The 14,459-nt window shown below is 40.2% G+C and overlaps 2 protein-coding genes across 3 annotated transcripts; one reads left to right on the forward strand and one right to left on the reverse strand.

Annotated features, from left to right (window-relative positions):
* Positions 1–2,218: 2,218 nt before the first annotated feature.
* Positions 2,219–9,737, reverse strand: zgc:152951 (uncharacterized protein LOC569013 homolog). 2 transcript variants are annotated; one of them, XM_054615895.1, is made up of 11 exons: positions 9,559–9,737; positions 7,407–7,646; positions 6,997–7,114; positions 5,790–5,942; positions 5,497–5,682; positions 4,417–4,490; positions 4,081–4,278; positions 3,486–3,623; positions 3,291–3,380; positions 3,032–3,175; positions 2,219–2,359 (listed from the first exon to the last, which is right to left on the reverse strand). In XM_054615895.1, the coding sequence occupies exons 2-11, from the start codon at positions 7,644–7,646 to the stop codon at positions 2,231–2,233; spliced, it is 1,470 nt and encodes a 489-aa protein (XP_054471870.1). In that variant the 5' UTR covers positions 9,559–9,737; the 3' UTR covers positions 2,219–2,230. The 2 variants fall into 2 exon arrangements, with proteins under 2 accessions (XP_054471870.1, XP_054471872.1); XM_054615897.1 differs by lacking the exons at positions 5,497–5,682; positions 5,790–5,942.
* Positions 9,738–10,902: 1,165 nt separating this feature from the next.
* c16h3orf38 (chromosome 16 C3orf38 homolog) lies at positions 10,903–13,685 on the forward strand. The gene is made up of 4 exons (XM_054615744.1): positions 10,903–11,088; positions 11,216–11,391; positions 12,140–12,378; positions 12,926–13,685. The coding sequence occupies exons 1-4, from the start codon at positions 10,962–10,964 to the stop codon at positions 13,287–13,289; spliced, it is 906 nt and encodes a 301-aa protein (XP_054471719.1). The 5' UTR covers positions 10,903–10,961; the 3' UTR covers positions 13,290–13,685.
* Positions 13,686–14,459: the final 774 nt, after the last annotated feature.

Raw genomic sequence — 14,459 nt, forward strand, 5'->3', positions numbered from 1 at the left:
GACAACATCAGCTTGTTTACATCTGCGGGTTAAAATGAAGGACTAGCTTTGTGGAGAATCTGCAGCCCGCTAAACAAGAATGAGTAGGTTTATAAGTCCGAAGGGTTTCGATATGGCTTGTCTAGGCAGTGTGTTTGTACCTTCTCCATCTGCTCTGAATATACAGCGGGGGAAATAATTATTTGATCCCTTGCCGATTTTGTAAGTTTGCCCACTGACAAAGAAATGAACGATCTATAATTGTTATGGTAGGTTTATTTTAACAGTGAGAGACAGAATATAAAAAAAAATATCCAGAAAATCACATTATATAAAAGTTGCATTTGATTGAGTGAAATAAGTATTTGAGCCCCTACCAACCAGCAAGAATTCTGGCTCCCACAGACCGGTTAGATTAGTCCTTTCACTTTAAGAAAGTACTCTGAATCTCAACTCGTTACCTGTATAAAAGACACCTGTCCACAGAATCAATCAATCAATCAATCAATCAATCAGATTCCAACTTCTCCACCATGGGCAAGACCAAAGAGCTGTCTAAGGACGTCAGGGAAAAGCTTGTAGACCTGCACAAGGCTGGAATGGGCTACAAGACCATCGGAAAGCAGCTTGGTGAGAAGGAGACAACTGTTGGTGCGATTATTCGGAAATGGAAGAAACACAAAATGACCATCAATCGCCCTCGGTCTGGGGCTCCACGCAAGATCTCGCCTCGTGGGGTATCGATGATCATGAGAAAGGTTAGGGATCAGCCCAGAACTACACGGGAGGAACTTGTTAATGATCTCAAGACAGCTGGGACCACAGTCACCAAGAAAACCATTGGTAACACACTACGCCGTAATGGATTAAAATCCTGCAGCGCCCGCAAGGTCCCCCTGCTCAAGAAGGCACATGTACAGGCCCGTCTGAAGTTTGCCAAAGAACACCTGAATGATTCAGAGAAGGCTTGGGAGAAGGTGTGGTCAGATGAGACCAAAATCGAGCTATTTGGCATCAACTCGACTCGCCGTGTTTGGAGGAAGAGAAATGCTGATTATAACCCCCAAGAACACCATCCCCACCGTCAAGCATGGAGGTGGAAACATTATGCTTTGGGGGTGTTTCTCTGCTAAGGGGACAGGACGACTTCACCGCATCGAGGGGAGGATGGACGGGGCCATGTACCGTGACATCTTGGGCGACAACCTCCTTCCCTCAGCCAGGACACTGAAAATGGGTCGTGGATGGGTCTTCCAGCACGACAATGACCCAAAACATACGGCCAAGGCGACAAAGGAGTGGCTCAAGAAGAAGCACATTAAGGTCATGGAGTGGCCCAGCCAGTCTCCGGACCTTAATCCCATAGAAAATCTGTGGAGGGAGCTGAAGTTTAGGGTTGCCAAGCGACAGCCTCACACAAAGAGGAGTGGACCAAAATCCCTCCTGAGATGTGCGCAAACCTGGTGACCAACTACAAGAAGCGTCTGACCTCTGTGCTTGCCAACAACGGTTTCTCCACCAAGTAGATCGTTCATTTCTTTGTCAGTGGGCAAACTTACAAAATCGGCAAGGGATCAAATAATTATTTCCCCCACTGTATGCTCAACGAGTGTTGTGTTGGACTGAGAAGATCACGATAATCCAGGACCCCTGAGTTGTTGACATAGTGGTTAAAGATTAGGACTGCAGATCATGGAAGCCATAGCGATGATTGTTGTTATAATTAGTAGAAAGATTTCCATCGGTTAGCTCTGTGTTAATTTAATCTAAAATAATTTTGGGAAATGTTCAGACTTTGACATTTTACATGGGACATTATTTAAAGGAGGCAATAATATGATTAATGTGTTTCTCATCCTATTAGTTATGCTGCTGCGGTACAAAGTGTGCAATTTGATCACTGAAGGCTCTCTGCTGTGACTTCAAACCAATAAAAGTTAAATGTACAAGTCGTATACAACTTCCAAACAAAGTGTGTAGGTCCTTACAGTGAGACCTTAAAGCAGAAGTGTGATTCGATGGTACAGTGCAAATGTGCCCCTCTCACCACTTGGACTTACATTTTGTTTTGCATAAGAACCATTCGCATGGTTGAGGACCAGTGGATTGCATTTGGGAAGCACATCGGCGTCATCACCGACCTGTTTTTTTAAGAAGATGCAGCTCAGTAGAAAGCAGACAGATGCAGAGAGACATAGCATATAGCTGGACGTGAATGCATGTGTGTGTGTGTGTGTGTGTGTGTGCATGCTCAGTGGGAACTGTTGCTGCTCCAGTCGTAAGGGAGGAAGCTGACTTTGGTCTTCCCAGCAGAAAGGACCCCCTGCAGGCTGGTCTTCTTCGGAGAGTCACCCATGTGTTCCACCACCCAGTTCAGCAGCTACAAGAGAGTAAAGGCCCAAGAGAAAACACACAGTGAGCTTCAAGGTTGGGTTGACTGTCGTTAGGAAGGTGATTAGTATTTTCACATCACCGTCTGATTCCACCAGTGGACAGTAATGTTTAATCATGGACTGTGACGTGAAGTAGATTAAGTCACGTACTGGCCTTAATTAAAGTATCTCAAAAGTTGTTATTAAATATTTAAATTTTAGGATCATTTCTACATCGGCTCACCCACAATATGGAGGCACATAATATAATTTATTTGATCATTTCAGTTGCTAATCACTTTGCACATTCAGATTATAATATAAAATCTAAATCAAGAAATATATATATATATAGGTAAAGCTGTATATTAAGTAATGAAATCAGCCCCGACTTTACCAGCTACAACCTTAAGTGATTTACACAGTAATGCTGCTTATCATAATCCAGTAATATAATATACATCATTCTTAAATGGGACATTCTGTATAATGGGTACTTTTACTTTTTGCACAGGTATATTTATAAATATAAATGAATGCAGGACTTTTACTTGTAACAGTATCTTTACATCGTAGCATTGCCACTTTTACTTTAAGTTAAAGATCTGAATACCTCTTTCACCACGGCTGTTAAGTCTGTCAATAAGACCACAAGGTTAGTAATCGGGAGTCAAAACTACCTTTTCATCAGTTCCTCCAAAGTCAGCTTTGTACCACTTGAATATCTGACTGAGTCGCACTTCTCTTTTCCCAGAATCCACCAAACAGGCGTCGTCGTTCTCCAAGAAGGCCTCTGCTGCTATGCGGAGCTGGCTGTCAATGTCCTGATAGGGTTGAGTAGACCAGAAGTTATTTCTGACCATTCCGCCTTCTAATATTTACCAGATATGTTGTAGATACCCAACATATACCCCAGAAGTGTTTCTGAAATCTGCTTACCTGTGGTGTGTATGTTTTAATTGGTGGGCAGCCCTTTGCTCCACAGTTCAAGGCAAAGTGAATGAGGGGCTCAGCATCTGGAAGGGCCACCTAGGGGACAACGAGGGAATTGGAATTCAACATTACATTACTTATTTTGCATCCAAGTGTCATTGGTGAAATGTTCAGCTGTGATTTAACAGAATGTCTTTGTACTTGTAGTCGTGGGTCCGTTTTGGAGAAGGGCCTCAGAAGCTGTGCGACACCTTTTCTGTTCCCTCTCAGGACTCCATTCTCAATGTCCTGCAATGTGAACACTTCTCCTCCAATCAGGTAGCTCACGTAGTTGAAGAACTATGAATGGGACACGAAAAAAATATTTTTAATGCAATATCATCCATTCCTGCTTCAGTACATATGACTGAATCAAAAGACCAACAAAAAAATAAGATAACACGACTATTCATGCCACTACGTAAAAAATGCTTCATCTTTATATTACAATCTGGATGTAAAATAATGTTTTCAGTAATTAATGTAAATCTGCACCAAAAATGGCTATCCTCAGCTTCAATATAGAAATATCATCCGAGCATTATTGTTTTCTTTACATACTTTTTGCAGCACAAGTATTACCAAACAAGTTTAATGATCTTTCTTAAAGACACCTTTTCTGATAATGCACAACTGCTGTACATAAAGAAACCAGGAAATGCAGCTTACAGCCTTAAGGGGTCCAAGAACACCCGTCACAAAACTCTACTGGGACTCTATGGAATATTGTTAGGACGGGATTATTAGTGCAGCCTACTCTGTATCTTTGCCACATGTTGGTTGGGGCCCCCAGGCGTAGGTACCCATGGATGACCAAGGCATTGTAGATGTTGATGAAGAAGGCCAGCTTCTCCTCCCGACTCAGCGAAAGCAGCTCCACCCTCTGTAGCTGAATGGCTAGCTCACAGTAACGCTCAAAGGCAGGGTTCCCCGACATGCCCTTGTAGTCCACAGACTGTGGGAACAAGAACAACGCAGACCCATATTGTTCTTTAGTTAAGGCATACTAATGTACAGTGAGATCGTGTAGTAAAAAACAACAACCAAACATAAAGATGAACACACAGAGGCCGTGAGTTTATGAGGACATTACCTTGCCATCAGCAGAGAGATGATCAGAGAACAATTTCAGAATCAACTCCCGTACAAGCAAAGAGAGTTCAGCAGCTGAGGAAGAGAGAGAAAGATGGTTAATGTTTGACAAGTTCAACAGTATTTTCTGGTGAGTTTAACCAAAACCAATATCTGAATGTTCAGAGCAACTTTGTTAGCATAGCCCCAGAAGAGCATATTTAAAGTAGCTGTGAAATAAACCCATGGAAAAAAAAATTAACAAACTGCATAAAGTTCAGGCTAACCTTGATGTTGTACAAATGACATTGTTATTAGAAAAAAAATACCTGTGAGAAAAGAGAGCATTGCTGATAACTCCAAGAGAGAAAAAAAAAAACAGCCAAGCATAACAACACTGACACTTAGAGAAGCAGAGATTATAATCACCTCTGTAGTGCACAACATGGATTAGCTTTGTTAGTTAGCCTCTAAAAGGTGTGCAACATTCAGGTAGAAATACAATACAGAGCCAGGCAATACGTCTTACCACCACAGAACAAGAAACGTTTAAGAAAGGAATTAATCTGTCAAAGGATGACACCAAACCTGCAGAAAAGGAAACATGGTTTTGAAACAGGGCTTCAGTGATATATATTTTCAGGCCTTTTCTTCATTTGCTATAAGAATCAATTCAGTTTTCAGGGTTCTGACATATTTTATTAGCGAATCACAGAACTGAAATCACCAAAATATTATAAAACACAGCAATTTTTTTTTTTTTTTTTTTTAATACAGATACTTCCAAGTTGAAGCATTGACTTTTATGCTCAAACTGCATCATAGCCCTCATACAGAAGGCTATTGGTACTGATGTAATGATATACGTTTCTTACATCAGAGGCCATATAACAGATATATCATGAAGCCCTACTTCAGTTCTTCCCAGCATTAAGCTCACTGACATAATACACAAACCCAAAGCAAACCCAAAAGGCTCATCATGTACCAAGCCAGCAGCGTAGAAAGGACAGGAGGTTAGAGAGCGTTGGGGGACACCAGGCAACATGAACCTGGAATGTAATGCATGTATGTCCCAAAGCCTGATCCGGTCCTGACCTACCCTGGATGGGAATGCAGGATGCGGTCTGTCCTGCGTTGAGGGCTGAATGAGGGTCGTCCTCCAGCAGCCTGTACAGTGTGTCTTTCCCTTCTCCAAAACTGCAATCCTGCTGCCCACAGCCACGGACAATGACCATGTACTTCTTCTGCAACAACGCCTGGCCAGTATTACAGGCCTCGGCCCTGGCTAGCACACACACGGCAACAGTCAAGAGTTGACGGATCTGGATTTGACTTTACTCTGTATGTTGACACTGAAAACCCGTTTCACTTCAGGTCCACGGCCTTACTTACCCATGCCCTTCTCTTTCTGCAGCCAGTCAACCAGTTGATCACATGAGAAGCTCTTTTTGTACATTGTGAGTCCCCTCCTATGATTGCCAATCACACTGCCATGTTTGAGGTCCCCTACCAGGTCTGCCAACTCATCTTTCTCACACATAAACTCTGTGAGGGCAGGAATATGCCAAGCCACACGTGTACAAACACACACACACACAAAAATACACATGTTCATACCAGCATGAAAGAATATGTGCAGTGCAGCATGTGTGCAAAAAACATATTTGGTTGGTGGAAAAGGAAGCACCTGAATTAAGACAGGTCATAGCTACTCCTTATTCAGCATTGCTAATTCACATATTTTCTAGAAGGAGCAAGCAACAAATTGCTTAATTCATGAGCAAAAATTACTGGAAAGTAACATTAATTTGGTTTCCATTTTAACATATTACATGTTTAAGGGATGTCAAAGATAATACAAATGCTGTTCAACATGGCAAAATCTTTAGTGTGTGCATTTATTTTAATATAAATTGTGACAAAACAGCATTGAATCCAAATGTTTGATTGACAACTTTGTGCGTGTGTTTACCACATTAACATTGCACCTCATAGCAGCCAAAAGGTGGCCAGTACTGCTGAAACCACGTCAAATGTGGTATCAGGAAGGTTATAACCAAGGCTGCCGAGGGGGCATAATGATGTAAAATATGAAGGAATAGATTTAGTATTTGTTAGCAACGCTGAATTAATATCTTAATAGCCACAAAAGGCGTCGTACACGCCCCTTTGGTTAGTCCTTGTTTGCACAGAAGGGAAATGAATAATCACATATGATGAGGTACTATCTGCTGTTACCACCATGCACATGTAAGCATTAGTTTTATCATAAAGGTAAAGTTCATCAAAGCCAATGCCTCACAAGTTTGCCCTTCAGTGTGTTCCTTTCACCAGTTGACAACCCATTTTTAAGCAGACTAAACCAATCCGAAACTGATAAACCCTAAACATTAAGCAGATAATCCACCTGAAAAAACACTGTAAATGATAAAAACAAACCATGAACAGTCCATTAAGAAAATGGTTAAGGCATCAAAGACTGCAGAATCAGGTCTTTTTCAGCACCAAATTTCCTCACCGATTACAGAATTCTCTGTTTCCAAGTGATCTGGAAAAAGCAAAAACGTTCTACTTTGTGTCGGATCAGTAAATCCCTCACCTCCATCTCTCTCCCCAGCCATGTCCTCTGGTGGATTCTCCTCTGGTAGTGGTGGAGCATCTGCTGGAAGAGGCTCTTTCATGACCAGATTCACCAACCTTTGAAGCTCCTCAGGAGCCTGAAGGAGTGAAGCAGATCAATAACATGCTTAAACGTTATTTCCATTGTCACACACACACACACACACACACACACACACACACACACACACACACACACACACACACACACACACACACACACACACACAGGTATATACATTAAATTTGAGGAAAAACAATTTTTTGAATAATAGTGCATGCAATTAGATTTTTTGTTTTTACACCGTTCAAAAAATATACATTACACTAAGTTTGCTAGTGTTCAAATGAGGAAGTAGTATCTTTAGGTGTTTTTCCACTCCTTCTCACCAGTTTCTGTAGGTCGTCGTTGCCCCCGACATGAATATTGTTGAAGAAGATTTGAGGCACTGAGCTGCGTCCTGTCAGCTCCTTCACCCGGGCTCTTAGCTCTGGATGCCTTCCAACATCCACATCACATACCGGGACTCCCAAACGTCCAAGGGTGGCTTTAGCCTGCACACAGTGTGGGCAGCCCTGGATAGAGTAGACCGTTACCCGGCCCAGAGTACTGCTCTTGAACTCCTCCATCTGCAGCAATAACGAGAAGTCAAGAGGGAAAAGAGTTTTATGCTTTAGCTGTCCGGGGAAAAAAATGGCTGAGCTTGTTCTATTTCTGATTTTTGCAAGTTATGTTGATCTTAAAGAGAGAAATATTAAGCTTTGTATGTGTGTAGTCTAGATGTGTAAGTGCATACTGTACGTGTTGTATATTCATGCATGCATACACGTACGTTTATTTGCATACATGTGAGATTAAGGTTTTGTATAGACACACATGATTTTTTCTGGGACAGTTGATGAGTGAAATCTGTGGTTTAAAATTTTTGATTTATTCCAAACCCCTCATTTGACGAGATCTGCCACATGCTAACGCTTAAATATCTCTGGTCTTTAATTATTAACTACCTAAAAGGGGAACTGTTTTCTATTTCCTTCACACACACAATGGTGAAACTGTTTGTCGGATTAGCTGATTGCAGTTATGCGGAAGCGTCGTGGGTTTGATTCATATCTGCTCTGTGTGCCCTGAGGAAGGATAACATTCTCCAAAGGCTTTTGCATAACGCTGAAGGAACTAAGTTCTTAAACATTCTGTACTTTGAATGCCATCTTATAGTAGGCAAGTTGAGGGAGTTAAACCAGCAATATCTTAGTCCTTTATAACTTATAGACGGGTAATTATTAAGAGTTGAGGAACTATTTTTTGCCTGATTGGGAAATAACTGGTTCCTGTCAGCTCATTGCACATTTCCTGGTGTTGAAATCAGGTGGCATGTGGATTTCAACTATGTGAAATTCTAGTAAGTGATTTTGTATGAAGTTGGCACATGACTCATGGTGTCACAGCTTAACGCCAGCAGTCAGTCAATATTAGTCATGAAGAAGGGGATAAATCAAACCACACCTCATGTTTATGTTTGCGACAACAGGGCAAGGTACAAGGTTGTCCTGGTTACTCAACTATTTTGTTGTAGTTCCTGCAGCCCGTTCCATATACAGCACCAGTCAAACGTTTCTCATTGAACTACTTTGAAGAATCTAAAATATAAAACATATTCTGGTTTGTTGAGCATTTGTTTGTTTACCACATAATTCCATATGTGTTCCTTCATAGTTTGGATGTCTTCAATGTTAATCTACAATGTAGAAAATTTAAAAAAATAAAAAAAAAGAAAGAAAAACCATTGAATGAGAAGGTGTGTCCAAACTTTTGACTGGTACTGTATATATATAAATAAATGCTCTATAATACTATTTGATATGGTATATATATATATATATATATATATATGTAGTACCAGTCAAAAGTTTGGACACACCTCTCAATCAACTACTTTGAAGAATCTAAAATATAAAACATATTCTGGTTTGTTGAGCATTTGTTTGTTTACCACATAATTCCATATGTGTTCCTTCATAGTTTGGATGTCTTCAATGTTAATCTACAATGTAGAAAAAAATAAAAATAAAGAAAAACCATTGAATGAGAAGGTGTGTCCAAACTTTTGACTGGTACTGTATGATATTACAATTAAAAAGCACTGACTTCACATTTTAATTTTACAATTGGTTTAATATGTTACTGTTTTCTTCTTGCAATTATATTCCTATGCAAGTCAGTATTAAATAAAAAAAAATGTTTTAATTGTAATGATGGATGGCTGCAGATAAACCAAGCCAATATATCAGGAGATTGTTAAAAGTCAGAATGCATACGTCACAGTAAGGTTATATGCACTTATCTTATGAGGAATATAAAAAGTTACATTCCCAAAGGTTTGTATATGAAGTTCTGCAGGGGGAATAACATTGTATAATTGTTGCAATAACTTAAATCAATCACTAGCTGGATACAACGTTGCCCTATGCACAAGCTGCACTATATAATGGCGTAAACAAGCCACTATGGATATGTCTGCAGATGACAACAGTACGTCACCTTTCAGCGATGCACTCCCTCTGCTCAGCTCAACAGCAACGTTGCAATATCAAACCCCACAGCTGCTCCGCTCAGTCCTGTTGATTAAACATAGCTGTTAATGAAGAGCTGGTTTATGACGCTTGTCTTGCAGGTGAATTACCCAGCTGCACTGGCAGGTCGTCCTCATCATCACTGCGCATGCTAGTGGGATGTGAACGGCGCTAGCGGTCTTGTCTTATGATGCATTCAAGCGCTCCTCGTAAACGCCCCTTACTGTAAGTCATATATAGTAATCTATCTATTACCATTACAAAGCACAATCATTATTATCCCCTCTGTAAACTCCCCTTTGCTGCTTATTATATATATATATATATATATATATATATATATATATATATATATATATATATATATATACAGTACCAGTCAAAAGTTTGGACACATTTTCTCTCTCTATATATATATATATATATTATATTTTGACTGGTACTACATATATATATATATATATATATATATATATATGTAGTACCAGTATATATATCATTCAACTACTTTGTAGTACCAGTCAAAAGTTTGGACACACCTTCTCATTCAACTACTTTGAAGAATGTAAAATATAAAACATATTCTGGTTTGTTGAGCATTTGTTTGTTTACCACATAATTCCATATATATATATATATATATATATATATATATATATATATATATATATCAAAATATTTGGACACACCTACCAGTCAAAGGTTTGGACACATTTTCTCATTCAATGGTTTTTCTATATTATTATTTTTTTTTTCTACATTGTAGATTAATATTGAAGACATCCAAACTATGAAGAAACACATATGGAATTATGTGGTAAACAAAAAAATGCTCAACAAACCAGAATATGTTTTATATTTTAGATTCTTCAAAGTAGTTGAATGAGAAGGTGTGTCCAAACTTTTGACTGGTACTACATAATTCCATATATATATAGTACCAGTCAAAAGTTTGGACAGAGAATATATATATTCATATATTTCTATTTATTTTTATTTTTTATTGATTGATAAGGTGTGTCCAAATTTGACTGGTACTGTATATATTATTATTATTATTGTTATTATTATTTGAATAAACTAATTTGTGGCTGTTGACTCTGAGTTGCAGAATAACAATACATGATCATTGAATCCCTGAAAAGGTGACAGTAAATGTCTGTAGCTTGTTCGTTACAAATAATGTATTATTAAAAGTCATGAAATATCCCCATCCTGAGGCAACCATTAATTCCTACAGCCGTGAACGCAGCTTCACGTCTTGCCGGATATAGGTTTAGCGCGGAATGTATTCCCGCTGAAACATGTTCCTACACGGACACATTTATAGTAGGACACAAATGGAAGATCTCTGGAACGAAGGTGTGGAAGATGTCAGGCCTGTCAGAAACACAGCGCGCTGGATGTAACAAGATACTAAACTCAATGTCAAAAGGAGACTTACTCTCACTTAGTGACACAGTGACGAATAAACTGATAGTTGTGGAAAATGTTGCAGGTATTGTATGCTTTCATCTTCACCAGTTAAATAGTATACTGTTAACTTCAACGTTTGATTAATTATAACACATGTGCATAATTCCACCTCCCCCATAAGGATATACTGTGTTCATCTGTTTGTATAGAGGCCAGAGAAACGATCCTGTCCTTCACTAAACATGCTGAGGAGCTCCTGAAGAGGAAGAAGGTTAATCGTGACCTCATATTCAAGTACCTGGCCAAAGAGGGTGTGGTGATGCCCCCCAACAGCGAGAAACACCAGCTGGTGAAAAGGACCCTGGAGCTTTGGTCTTCGGGAAAGGTATGGACAGGAGGTCAGATCAGCCATCTGGTATATGTTGACATGGTTGATTATTTGGAGGTACCATTTAGGTGTCAATAATCAGCTTTTGACAGCATTTGTTATTACATTACATTACATTACAGTCATTTAGCAGACGCTTTTATCCAAAGCCACTTACAATAAGTGTATTCAACATAGGTATTCAAGAGAACTACTAGTCACCAGAAGTCATAAGTGCACCTCCTTTCTTAAACAAGCATCTAAGAGCATAAACCAGAGCAAAAGTATAGAAAAAAGTGCAAACAAAGCAAAAGAATACACAAGTGCAACAGACTTAATACGAATACAATAAGTGCAACAAACTAATATGAATACAATAAGTGCAACAAACTAATACGAATACAATAAGTGCAACAAACTAATACGAATACAATAAGTGCTAAGAGGAAGGCTCAGGGTAGTACTTCTTGAAGAGGTGAGTTTTCAGCCTGCGCCTAAAGATGGGCAGCGACTCTGCTGTCCTGACGTCAGTGGGGAGTTCATTCCACCACTGAGGGGCCAGGACAGAAAAAGCTGTGACCGGGTCGATCGGCCGCAGGGACCTCTGAGCGACGGGGCAGCCAGTCGCCCCGAGGCAGCAGAGCGAAGTGGTCGGGCGGGGGTGTAGGGCTTGACCTGGCCTTATTGAAACAGGTCTATTAAAAAGTAATCAAGGCATAATTTGGCAATGTATTTGAGTTTACCAATAATGTGTCATTTCTCTAAGGCTGTGGTTGACGAAAGCATTCCAGGACAGACGGATGAGACCAGACAGAGGCCGACCACGGGGACAGTGTCCACAGAGGTGAAGGCTGAGGTGGGCTTTGACCCCCTGGTACTTGGCCAGCAGTTCTGCCAGTGGTTCTTCCAGTTATTAAACAGTCACAACCCCTCGCTGGGCCAGCCGCCTCAGGACTGGGGACCGCAACACTTCTGGCCAGATGTGAAGCTACGCCTCGTTTCCAGGTAAGAATGTTATCAACAGTAAAGGGATTTAAATGAAGCTGCTGGTGATGTGTGGTTGTTGGGGCGGCGGCTGTGGCACACGAGGTGGAGCGCTCGTCCCGTAACCGCAAGGTTGGTGGTTCGAACCCCTCTCCAGTCAACATGCCGAGGTGTCCTTGAGCACGACACCTAACCCCAAGTTGCTCCCCGGGCGCTTCTTAGCAGCCCACTGCTCCTCCGGGATGGGTTGAATGCAGAGAATTGTAATTTCCCCATTGTGGGACTAATAAAGGATTGATTATTATTATTATTATTATTATTATTATTATTATTATTATTATTATTAGCTTCTCTTTGTTTGCCTTAGTTTTGTATCTGGGGAAGGACTTGGTTGCACCAATCGTCAAACAAAAATGCAGTCAGAATAATTTGAAAGATGGGATAAGAACATGAAAATTCTACACATATGGGCTTGAACTTGACCTTTGTTTTAAAATAGTTACGATTAACTTGGTGAAAATGACCCCAAGCTAAACTGTGATGACAGAGCGGTGTCCCTCTTTTTCAGAGCTGACAACGAACAGATGGAGGATTTTCTGGGGGCTGAACTGGTTAGCCTCCGTCTCATAGCCTTGACCAGGGAAGAGCACCTCATCCTCAGTCCCAATATGCAGCCTCACGGCCTCAGGACGCTGGCCTCCCCCCATGGCCTGGTTCTGGTGGCTGTAGCTGGGACCATCCACAGACACAAAGCCTGTCTGGGCATTTTTGAGCAAATATTTGGCCTCATCCGCTCCCCAATGGAAAACAACAGCTGGAAGATCAAGTCTGTCAACCTGAAGATCAGAGGGCAGGATGCTCTGGGTGGGACAGAGACGGTAGCGCCTGCATTGAGTTACAACTCAACTGAATTGCAGCTTCTGTGCAGTTGATAACACTCTTTCTTTTATATTATTAACACACAGAATGTTAGACTGAGTATGCTCTTTTTACTTATCTATCTTGCCCACTGAGGTTTATCCAGGCAGTTGTTTTCAGAGATCAGGACCTGGCAACTTGTACTGGTCAAACCACTCTCCTCCCTTATTTTTAGCATGTCAAGATGTACAGGTAGGTGTACATCTAAACGTACTTTGCACTTCACTGATGTATCATAAAGATACATCAAAGCTTGAAAAAAGGTCCTCTTTGTTTTTTTCTACTTTCCAGAAAAATGGAAGTCTCAACTGCTTCTTGTTGTGGAAACGTTTTCCTTCAAATATACTTTACCTTGATGCACAGTTTTGCTTATGTGTCTTGTGCCTTCAATAAGATAATATGTAAATACAGTGTTGAATGTGCTTTTGTAAATAAGTATCATATCATATATATATAAAGATTATATAAACATATGTGTACACTTGTGCTCTGTAATGACAAGGCCACTACAAGCAAACAGAAGAAATATCATGTGTTTTCAACACTACAAAGTCAATTAAGATAAGATAAGATAATCCTTTATTAGTCCCGCAGCGGGGAAATTTACAATTTTGAACATAATCTAAGACCGCTGTGCTTTCATGGGATGAGTAAAGGTCGGCCCGTAATGTTTACAGATGTGATTGATCAGTATTGGGTCAAACAAGCTCAGAAACTGTTGTTGTCGATATAACTCAATGTCAATTATCTGAACAGATTGAGGTGTTGCAAGTAATATCAAAATATCTCTTAAGTGATATACTTTCTATACATCAGCATTTCAAACTTGTGTTGTTCTGTCTCTTATTGCCATTTTTTATAGGGATATAGTTTTTCATACATTTAATACTGGGGCTTAAGAACCAGTGTCTAGCATTTCAAACTATGAGCAGAAATGTAATTTGATATTCATATCCATGTTTTTTTGAGTGTATAATCACCTGAAACTTAAGAATCGTTTTGTTTTGGTTAGCTTAAAATGGGTCCTTCATGTCTACATGGGGAGCGGGTCGCCTTCACAGAGTCCTCGTTTCTACAGTAGCCCTGAATGGACAAACCAAGCACCGGCTCTAGCATGAGCCTTTCTTTTTTTGTCTTTTGGAAAGGGAGGAGTGAGTGAAGGGTAAGTCAGTTGTTTGCAATCT

The sequence above is a fragment of the Anoplopoma fimbria genome, chromosome 16, assembly GCF_027596085.1.
Source record: "Anoplopoma fimbria isolate UVic2021 breed Golden Eagle Sablefish chromosome 16, Afim_UVic_2022, whole genome shotgun sequence".
NCBI classification, from domain to species: Eukaryota; Metazoa; Chordata; class Actinopteri; order Perciformes; family Anoplopomatidae; genus Anoplopoma; species Anoplopoma fimbria.

What these genes read in the sequence shown, in the direction of transcription:
- zgc:152951 (XM_054615895.1), bottom strand. Translation starts at nt 7,646, where the DNA reads ATGGAGGAGTTCAAGAGCAGTACTCTGGGCCGGGTAACGGTCTACTCT. An exon ending in AAACGGACCCACGACTACAA is followed by an intron (nt 3,381 to 3,485) that starts GTACAAAGACAT and finishes GTTGTCCCCTAG; the next exon opens with GTGGCCCTTCCAGATGCTGA. An exon ending in TTAAAACATACACACCACAG is followed by an intron (nt 3,176 to 3,290) that starts GTAAGCAGATTT and finishes CAACCCTATCAG; the next exon opens with GACATTGACAGCCAGCTCCG.
- c16h3orf38 (XM_054615744.1), top strand. Translation starts at nt 10,962, where the DNA reads ATGTCAGGCCTGTCAGAAACACAGCGCGCTGGATGTAACAAGATACTA. An exon ending in AGTTGTGGAAAATGTTGCAG is followed by an intron (nt 11,089 to 11,215) that starts GTATTGTATGCT and finishes CTGTTTGTATAG; the next exon opens with AGGCCAGAGAAACGATCCTG. An exon ending in AGCTTTGGTCTTCGGGAAAG is followed by an intron (nt 11,392 to 12,139) that starts GTATGGACAGGA and finishes CATTTCTCTAAG; the next exon opens with GCTGTGGTTGACGAAAGCAT.